The sequence below is a fragment of the Etheostoma spectabile genome, chromosome 20 (assembly GCF_008692095.1).
Source record: "Etheostoma spectabile isolate EspeVRDwgs_2016 chromosome 20, UIUC_Espe_1.0, whole genome shotgun sequence".
NCBI lineage: Eukaryota > Metazoa > Chordata > Actinopteri > Perciformes > Percidae > Etheostoma > Etheostoma spectabile.
The window spans coordinates 16,302,904-16,313,375 of record NC_045752.1 but is presented as its reverse complement, the minus strand read 5'-3'; the positions used below and the strand labels follow the sequence as shown (position 1 = coordinate 16,313,375).

The 10,472-nt window shown below is 39.9% G+C and overlaps 2 protein-coding genes across 4 annotated transcripts in view; both read left to right on the top strand.

The window, feature by feature from the left end:
- Positions 1-1,401, top strand: part of utp25 (UTP25 small subunit processor component) — an 8,330-nt gene extending 6,929 nt beyond the window's left edge. The window contains exon 12 of the mRNA XM_032501246.1: positions 989-1,401. Within this exon, the coding sequence (XP_032357137.1) occupies positions 989-1,244 (256 nt within the window). The 3' untranslated portion in view covers positions 1,245-1,401. The remainder of the gene's footprint in view (positions 1-988) is intronic.
- Positions 1,402-1,953: 552 nt separating this feature from the next.
- Positions 1,954-10,258, top strand: zmp:0000001267 (b(0,+)-type amino acid transporter 1). 3 transcript variants are annotated; one of them, XM_032501259.1, is made up of 6 exons: positions 1,954-2,988; positions 8,080-8,213; positions 8,556-8,685; positions 8,782-8,906; positions 8,994-9,081; positions 9,188-10,258. In XM_032501259.1, exons 1-6 carry the CDS (start codon positions 2,290-2,292, stop codon positions 9,416-9,418), a joined length of 1,407 nt encoding a protein of 468 aa, XP_032357150.1. In that variant the 5' UTR covers positions 1,954-2,289; the 3' UTR covers positions 9,419-10,258. The 3 variants fall into 3 exon arrangements, with proteins under 3 accessions (XP_032357150.1, XP_032357148.1, XP_032357147.1); XM_032501257.1 differs by lacking the exon at positions 1,954-2,988 and adding an exon at positions 3,986-4,800; XM_032501256.1 differs by lacking the exon at positions 1,954-2,988 and adding an exon at positions 6,523-7,572.
- The last annotated feature ends 214 nt before the right edge of the window (positions 10,259-10,472 follow it).

The window sequence follows — 10,472 nt, the reverse complement described above, 5'->3', positions numbered from 1 at the left end:
GGGTCATTCAGCTAGTACACCTCTCCTTTAGCAGGTAGCGGTAGAGTTTTCCTGCTGAAAAACATTGGTGTCACTTAAATAATATATAATATATAAATTGTATTCTGATTCGAAATCAAACTGGACCTCACCAACCTTAAGGCTAGAATGTTCCTTCGTGGGATCACTCCCAGGCCATCAATAGTAAAGCCCTTAAATACTGTAATCTTATTACCTTTTAAAGTTAACATATCACAAAGCTAAGTGCTATAACATAACAAATAGATGTGCTCCATTTTACAGAGTTCAAAAGTTGGATCTCTTACTTCAGTTGTGTATTTGGGATGTCAGAGTTCATTCCCCTTTCCTCGGGTTTGTTTATGTCGTGACGGGGTAGTCATACAATGACGGTAGCTTCTTTATTGCAGTCTATTGGTAATAAGAATACAAAGATGTATTTGTAAGTAGGCTAAAAATGTACAGTACCTCAAACAAGAATATAATTCTTCATACTTTTCTGAAGGTATGTTAATAGAATTATGATTACACTAGCTATTTGCAACACCCCTGAAGATTCCCTGTGTATCTGCAGGTCTGATAAAGCATTGCATTTGGTTTCCTTAACAACAAAGAAGCCCCGGAAAGTATTAAATAGTCTTAGATATAACTACCGTAGGCAATAAAGTTATATCAGATTATTAGTCTGCATGCTGCTTTATTTTTTATAAAAGTTACAATGTGCGCAGGAGGCTGTTAAATCCTTGTTTGTGGAGTCAAAAACAGCAGTATAAACTAAGAAATAATCAGGGATTGCTTACGACTGCTGGAAAGTACTGAAAAGGTGTAATAAAATCATTCATAGTTCTAGGCCATATCATCCCAGCATACCTTTTATACTCTCGCTGGTAAATGTGTGTGAGCGGTATTATATTAGAATTGTCTTTTAAAAGTCTTAAATATAACTTGGTAAGCCCTGCACAAACTCTGACCTCTCACTTCTTTTATTTAGATACACCATCAAAGGCATCCAGAATTTGATATTTTATGGATTGCCCTCCTTCCCCCACTTCTATAGCGAGGTGTGTAACATGCTGGCAGCGGGGGGTCGGGGGGAGGAGGCCAGCTGGACCTGCACTGCCGTTTTCTCCCGCTACGATGCACACAAGTTAGCGGCCATCACCGGAGCCCAGCGAGCCGGGCAGATGCTGCACTCCAACAAGACTGTTCACCTCTTTGTTACAGGAGGGGAGGATAAAGCTTCCTGATGGAGCTGGACAGATAAAGGAGCACCTCTTCATAAAGCCACGGGAGATATCTACTGTACATTAACACAGTAAGATGACTCTGGACTGAACGGTTTTGAACGCCTGTCTGTGATAGTGGATTGCCATGTGGCACAACACAGAGTACCTGGTTTGACATTAAAAAAAGTGTTTCCACAGTTTGGACAGTATGCACCATAAAAGGGTTTAAGTTTTAGGTGAAAGACGTCCAGAAAAATCACGGCACAATGTAAATAAATCATTGAACAGTGATATTGTGTTATAAAGATTGTAGGTGATAACTATGAGATGTTGTATCACTAACTGGATTAATTTTCAGATTTGGCAAGAAGTACAACTATTTCATTATTTTGATTAGCTTCACTATTGTTTGATAAGAGTTCATATTTGTAGCAAAACCTGTTCTTAAAGTGCTGAAATAATGATCAATATTAGTTTTTCTGGTTAGTATAGTGGCATACCCAATGTAAAAGTGTTTCACATGAATTGTGAATGTGTGGCATTGGTGATCTGGTTAAGTATTTTAGGAATTTTAATCCAGAAGAATTCAAAGTTGTACTTCTTATGCTAATACATGAAATACAAAACTAGAAATGAAGTATTTCTGTGAGCAGGTCAGTTATGTATACGTGCATGTGCGGGTGTGGTGTGTGTGTGAGACAAACTTACAAAGCACAAGCAATGTCTGTTCAAAGACCAGGGGAAGAGAGTGAGATGATAATCATAGGTCTAATTTATAGACTTCTGAGCCCAGCTTACTCGGGTGTACTGCATCTTTTACTGCATCCTGAGATAGAAGAAGCCCATACAACAAAGACATGGCCAACCCAGGGGTCATCACAGCCCACACTTTCTCCCTCTTGAAAAATGATAAGGTACAAAGCAAAACAGGCTCCTTTAAATACACTCACCCACGTAATTATTAACTCCCCAGAGTTGCTGCAAGAGTGACTTTGGCCATGTAATTATAGTGGTTTTTCCATTGGTAAAGGTGTTGGACAACAAGAGCTCCTTTTTTGCTGTGATTATGGACGACATGACAGAGAAGCTCAAGCTGAAGCGGGAAGTAGGGCTGGTGGGAGCCGTGTCCCTTATTGGAGGGACAATGATTGGATCTGGGATTTTCATGTCCCCACAGACAGTGCTCTATACCATCGGCAGCCCCGGGGCCAGTTTGGTTGTGTGGGCGATCTGTGGTTTACTGGTGATAATGGTGTCTTTCTGCTACGCAGAGCTGGGCACTGTTATTAGAGAATCAGGAGGGGAGTACATCTACATCCTCAGGACTTCAGGTCCAGTCCTCGCCTTCATGCTAATCTTCAGCTCTGTGTTATTTGTGAGACCTGCTGGCGTTGCCGGCATCTCGCTGAGTTTTGCTCAGTATGTCGTGGCTCCCTTTTACTCAGACTGCCCCCCTCCGTTGGTGTTAGTAAAGTGCGTGGCTGCAGTTGCAATTATAGTGCTTGCCACTGTGAATTGCCTTAATGTTCGCTTTTCAATGTCAGTCCAAGTGTTTTTTATGGTGGTCAAGGTTCTGGCATTGGCAGTCATTATAATAGGAGGTTTGGTGATGCTTATCCAAGGGCATACTGAAACCTTTGAAGACTCTTTTGAGAACACAAATGTTGGCATCAATCCAATTGGTATTGCTTTTTACCAGGGACTGTGGTCCTACGATGGCTGGAACAATCTGAATTATGTTACTGAAGAGTTAAAACGCCCAGAGGTAAGTAAAAGGGTATATGGGGTTTCAGGGGAAAGTTTTATTGCATTGAAGTAGTTATTTATTAAGACCTATAAGCAATCCATGTCAAGGTGACCCTGGCATTCTGACACTTGCTATATTCCACAGCATCACCATAAAGTAATAAATGTTTTGTTAGAGGTGGAAAACTGTTATTTCTTACCAGAAAAGTATTTGTCTATAACAGTATAACATCACCCAAGCTAGAATATAAATGATAGCATTCAATAAATGTCTAAACTTGATATCCTCTACTTACAAGACTTTACACAGGAGGATGTCAGCAAAAAGCAAGGGAGTCTAAAAATATATGTTGCCATCAGATAAATGTAGAAATGTCAAAGCAGTCCACGAAACTGAGAAAAGGTGTAATGTCAGTCTTTTGTCTGATTAAAATGGTCTACTAGTGTTTTAGATTAGCTTTATTTTGGTAAAATACAAAGCTAGAAAGAGTGAATGAAGAGAGGGACACAGAGACTCTTTGTTGACGCCCACAAATGTCCATATCTCACCAAAATGAGAAAAAAACAGAAAAACCAGGCAGAGGGCAGGGAGAGAGGGATTACTTTTGTACTATACTACATTTTGTTTTAAAGCATGTCACTGTCAGCCAGAGTAATAACCTCAGAACGAGCAGTATTTTAGAGATTTGTTTGCATTTGTTTTACAGACAAACACAGCCTACTCATTACGTCTCATTAAATAATGATTCATTATCAATTGCTGGAATCTATAGCTAAACGATTGAAATAATTAGCTAAAATGAATGGATAAACCGTACACACTTTTATATGATGAATAGTGTGATACACTTGGAACATTGGTAATTGGTGATGTGGTATGTGAGTTCAGGAGTTCATCATGACAGGGCTAAGGGGATACCTCAGACCCAAAAAGGTTGGGAACTAGGCTACTGTGTTAAGGGAATGCAGCTGATAAACGGCCACACCTTGGTTAAGTGTCTGTTGAAGGGTGATTTCACCTCCTCTTGTAGACATGGCACTAAAATTACCCAAGATTTATTAGTTAATCTACAACCAGTTTGCTTCCAGTGTCCACTGCTAATGTCTTTGAGGAAGCAGTAGTTCTTAAACAATGGAGAGTGACACACATAAACTCAAGCTGAAGAGAGAAGTGGGGATTATAGGAGCTGTGTCATTCATTGCTGGAACCATGATGGGATCTGGGATTTTCATATCCCCGCAGTACGTGCTGTCTGCCATCGGCAGCCCCGGAGCCAGCTTTGTTATATGGACCTGCTGTGGGTTGATAGCCATGCTGGGGGGGCTCTGCTATGCTGAACTGGGCACAGTCATACCAGAGTCCGGAGCTGAATATATCTACATGCTGCGGACAGCAGGGAAAGTGGTGGCCTTTATGTTTGTCTTCAGCTTCATCATTGTCATGAGGCCTGCCAGTGCCACAGGAATTGCTCTCAGCATTGCTGAATATGTTGTTGCCCCCTTCTACAACGGCTGCAACCCACCACAACTGGTGGTGAAATTGGTGGCTGCAGGAGCTATCATTGTGCTGGCCATAGTTAACTGTCTGAGTGTCCGCTTGGCCACCGCCATCCAGGTGGTTTCCATGGCAATCAAATTGCTGGCACTGGCCGTGATCATTTTGGGAGGTGTTGTGATGCTTTTTATGGGACACACTGAGAACTTTGATAACTCCTTTGAGGAAACAAATTTTAACGTCAGCTCCATTGGCACTGCTTTTTTTCAATGCTTGTGGTCCTATGATGGTTGGAACACTTTGAATTTTTTAACTGAGGAGTTGAAACATCCAGAAGTAAGAGTTTCTGTGTACTGTTCTTAAATTATGTACAAAAAATACAATTATGCTGTTTGCAAATTGAGAGATCATGAATGTATACAATTGACTCAGACTTTGATGTAAAATGAAGCAATTGAACAAAAGAAGTTCACGTTGGCCACCAAATCATAGATCTTATATTAACCTGTTATCTCAGTGTTAATAAGTCACACAAATGAACAAGGCTTTACAGTAAATTACCAGACTGATATCATGAAATGGTGTATGTGTGACACGCCAATTTGTATGTGGTTATTGGCGTGTTATCAAGACGCACACTCGCTTTTCAAAACAGGACTTTCACCCAGGAGACCTGAGATCGAGTCCCGCGTGTCCCGTTTCCTAAACCCAAGCGTCGGTCTGTTTATTTACTAAAGCTAACCTCGTGCTTAAGTACATAATACCATTATGATTATTTTTTAAAGCAATAGCCCCTCTAGTCTCCCGGCAGTCTACCTTGTTAAAGATTATGCAGGACAGTGGTCAAACTCACAAAAGGTTATAGGTGTCAGGGTTGCATTATGACACTCAAGGTGTGATTGTTTGCTGCAACTTCGTTCCCATTGTGGGATTAAGGTGTGTGTCTGCCGGTGTTGTTATCATGACGATGTGCGCAGTGAATGTAAATGTGAAAATACAGCAAAAAGTTGAAAGATCACAAATATGTTTATGCAGAAATTGCAGGTCACAGACGGTTTCCAATCACTGGTAGTTACAACTTAGGCAGTTTAAGATGTTCTTTAGTCAGAAACTTTCTGTTGCTCTGGGCTGTCTTTTCATGTCTGGAAATTTGAATGGATATTTTAATACAAACCATAATTCTAGAGGGCCAATACTTTTTATATACTTGCCAAGAGTTAAAGAAATCACTTCAGAAGAATACATTTGAATACAAACATCTTTCCTTGTAGAAAATGTTAATGCATCGACAACACCCAATGTAGTGTACTAACAAATTTGTTTATTCATTCTTAGTTATGAGATGCAATAAACCGTGAACCTTATTGTGGGTTTTTGGGCATTCAAAAAGGTCAGGCAAAATATACAAAGTTACAAACAATGGTTAAACGTCTTGCAAGATAAGAAAGAACAGAGCAGCAACATTTGTGCTTGTGCTGACTTTTACTGAAAGGATTCACAACCTTAATAGAGCTTCTTTAAATAACTTTTGCTGTTACTATAAAAACAAATGCTTATACTGTTGCATATTGTGAAATGTTCGGTGCCAAAAGTTCAAAAATGTTGGTGGAGAAAGCATAAAAAGGATGTCCGTGTCAGTAACTGTTGATAGTAACCTATGAGTGTATAGTTCAGCTTGAGATATTGACAGCACTTCATGTATGGAATTGTGCTCAGAGTTTTTTCATAATGTCATTTTACTTGATTTGTTTGACTCATTTGAGGGGAAAAAATGTTCATGTGAGCTGAATTGCTTTCTTCACAACATTCAGAAGTATGAGTTACTTATTAAAAACAAATACAATAATGCTGTTAGCGATTGACAGATTATATGCCTGCAATTCATTTTGCAACTACGACTGTAGATCAACAAACAAGATTATGCATGTTTTTTGTCACTTATTTATTTTTATTTTCAGAATTTCAGTTACTCATCAAATAAAAGAAATTCACATTGGCAACAAACATCTTTTTTTTAAATGATATCACAAATAAACAAGGCTTAACATTAAGTTACACAATGAGTTAAAGTGCAAAGATGAGTGTTAGTTTATAGAGCCGCCACTGCTGTTCCATACAAGAATTAACATATCCAGATAAGGCATTGCATAAAATAAGATTAGAGTTTGGAATCAAGAGCTGGATACACTGTTCAAAGATTAACAAGTACACTGCATTAAATATTATGTGCAAGTAACACATTGAGCAGTTATATTGTCTCTTGTATCTCTGAGATGTGTAACTAAAAGTCATCAGGTGTGTGACTACTTCTTTATCTGGTTGTGTACTCTGTAAGAGTGAATACCAGTAAAGTACAGTATTTTCATCACCAACTCTCTGATCTACGTAACCATGGCGGACCAAGAACCTGAAGCCCTGAAAATCAAACGGGAAATTGGGTTGATTGGCGGTGTATCACTAGTAGCAGGAACTATGATCGGATCTGGTATATTCATGTCCCCACAGTTTCTACTGGCTTACGTGGGAAGTCCTGGAGCAAGTCTGGTGATCTGGGCTCTCTCGGGAGTTGTAGCTATGTTTGCAGCGCTGTCCTACACCGAGCTTGGGACAGTCATTTCGGAATCTGGTGGGGACTTCATCTACATACTGAGGATCTATGGTTCATGTCCTGCTTTCTTTGCAGCAGTCACTTTTATCCTGGTTGTGAAGCCATTTGGCGTTGCAGCAATTGCAATTAGCATTGCAGAATATTCTTTAGCACCCATTTACACGGGCTGCCTTCCTCCTCAATTGGTAGTGAAGTGTGCTGCAGCTGTGGCTATACTGGTTGTTGCCATGGTCAACATCTTGAATGTCCGAATTGCCATCAAACTCCAAGTGGTCTTCTTGGTGGCCAAGGTGCTGGTGTTGGCGCTCATCGTAATTGGAGGAATAGTGGAGGTCATACAGAGCAGCAGGGTCCTTGGGGAAAATTTGAAAGTTGAGAATGCGTTTAAAGGCACTCAGTACTCTTTGAGCACTCTAGGAATGGCTTTTTATCAAGGACTCTGGTCTTACGCTGGCTGGTACAACTTGAACATTGTCACCGAGGAGCTAAAAAGACCAGAGGTGAGACTGTAAAGAGTCAGATTGTGCATGTGTGCTTAGCAAAATAATAGCATAATTTCCCCCCCCCCAAATACAACAGTCCCTCTTGTCACCGGGCAGATGATGCAGTGACAGTGTTGCATGAGGACAAGGTGTGTGTGATTGTTTGCTCCAATTGTGGTCTTATCTAACCAGGGTTTAGGTGTGTGCCTGCCACTGTTGCTATCATGTGGATGTGCGAATGTAAATGTGAAAATGCAGCAGTAAGTTAAAATATCACAGAACATATTTAGGCACAAGCAGAAGGTCACAGATTTTTTTAGGTAATAGGAAAGTTAGTGACTTTCTTTATTCACCACATTGCTGTAGCTCTACATGGGATTGTGCTCAGAGTTTTTTTCATCATTTCATTTTACTTTGGAGTCTGACTCCTGGCTCAATCCCTCATTCCATTGTTAATACTACAATTATTATCACGCAAACATGTATGCATTAGCCAGAAAATGATGTTGCCTTATTTTCTTCCAGGTGAATCTTCCTAGGGCGGTAGTGATAGCCATTTCTCTGGTGACTGGCTTATATCTGCTGGTGAATGTGAGCTACCTGACAGTAATGACGCCTAAAGAACTCATGTCCTCCAGCGCAGTGGCAGTAACCTGGGGGTGAGACAGTACCTGATGTTTATGTCACAGATTCTGGTAGACAGGTCCAGACTGATTGTTTGACTTGCTTTTTCTGCTGTCAAAGTTGCTCATATTTAAAGGATTATGAAATGAGTACTACGCTGATTTAGCATTGCAATTCAATGGCATTATCACTCTTAGTGTTTTGTTTTTTTCTCGAGTATCAAAATCAATTCAACTGAACAAGAGATAAAGTCTTTTTTTATTCCACGCATTCTTCTTTCTTGTCAAATATATATTTTATACGGGTAGCAGGTGGCTTTTGAAAAATGTAAAGGATGCTATTGCAGCTTTTGTGAGAACTTTAACCTTTTTCCACAGGAATAAGGTGTTAGGAAGCTGGGGCTGGATCATGTCTGTGGCTGCAGCATTGTCTGCCTTTGGTTCTCTGAACGGGACGTTCTTCAGTGGCGGCCGTGTGTGCTTTGTTGCTGCCAGGGAAGGACACATGGTGAGAGTCTCTACTTCTTAACATACCGTATGTAAGATTATTCAGCATAAGACGGTTGTCACAGTGTTTCACCCTGACTTGCGTTGTGCTTTTTAGCCAGATATTCTGGCCATGGCTCACGTCCGCAGACTAACTCCATCTCCAGCCCTGATCTTCACCACTGTTATCTCTCTTCTGGTGCTGATCCCTGGAGACTTCCAGAGTATTGTCAACTTCTTCAGGTGAAACCTGGGTCTGCTTTGCATTTATATAATGTTAACCGGATGTGCGTGTTTTTTTCTGACATTCCTTTTCATTGCTGTTGTCAGTTTCACTGCCTGGTTTTTCTATGCCATCACCCTGTCTGGACTTCTCTATCTCAAGATTAAGAAGCCAGAGCTCCCCAGGCCCTACAGGGTCAGTGCCATACACATGCACTTCTCTTGACATCATCACAAACATACATTTGTCTTTTTGTTAACGCGGGTTGACAGTCACCTTGTGTCTCTTCCTCTCTCCACAGGTTCCCATTATACTACCTATACTGGTCCTAATGGCGGCAATATTCCTTGTGCTGGCGCCCATCATAGACAGTCCTCAGATTGAATACCTCTATGTGACTTTATTTATCCTCAGTGGAGCTATAGTCTACATACCCTTCATCCATTACAAGCTCTGCCCAGGGCTGTTGACCAAGTTGACAGTGTTCCTTCAGCTGTTCTTAGAGGTTGCCCCAGCAGAGAAAAACCTGTGATTTGCCCAGAAGGAAAAGGTGATTTTCAATATTTTTTTGGAAATCTTGTGCTTTTTAACTACACCTAGTTTTGCAATGACAGTCATAAAGCATTGCAATTTACATCTATAGCAAGTTATTATAACCTCCTGTTGGGTTGTACGTTTTGATGTCTTTGAAGTTTAGCAATCTGATATGTATTGTCATTTTCTACGGGTGCTTTATTTGCTGATGTTTACAATGAACCTAGAAAGCACATGTGGAAAGAAATATGATTCCGAAGTAAATCGGTATTCAAAATATCAATTTATTACGAAAAGATCAACTATGACTCTGCAGTCTTCCAGTTTTTGCCTGTTCAACAGTAAGTGGTTAGACAGAGTATGTCTTTAAAAAGCTGAGGATTCCTGTTATTGTGAATTTGTTTAATTTTCCATTTCCGTTGTATTTGTTCATTTGCAAAAGGTTCTAGATCAAACATACCATACATACTGTACAAATGTATTTAAAATAAACTTCACAACAAGAAAGAAACAGGGTTGTATAACAATTTTCCAGTTTGTGTTTACTTAAATGATAATACATTCTGATTTGGGGGGAGCAAGAAGAGTTCTCATTGCCAGGGACCTGCACATGATATGAATACTGGAGAAAGCTTGTGGCGTCCTCCAAACACACTGATACAGAGTGAGAGGAAGCAACACAAACTAAATGCTGTAGTAACAAGATTCATCACAACGTCAAAGCTTCAAGTTGTGTGAAATAAAAATGAAACAAAAGAATCAAACGGCAGCATGCTTAATCATTAAACAGTTACTTTTTTAAAGGAATGTTTGTGACTTATGGTTTTAATAAAATGAAATAAACGTGTATTAAAAGAAGACGAGACAACTATTACATGGATTTCTATGAATGTTCCCTGAAGTAGGTACAAAAAGGAAGTCATGGCATACCAACAAATTATAGTAAAAATACCTGTTCTCTACTGCAAATAACTAAGAACAATTCCAAAATGGTGTGATGTCAAAGAAGCCCAATATTTCATTTGAGTTCTGTTTTCTAAAGTTATATAACT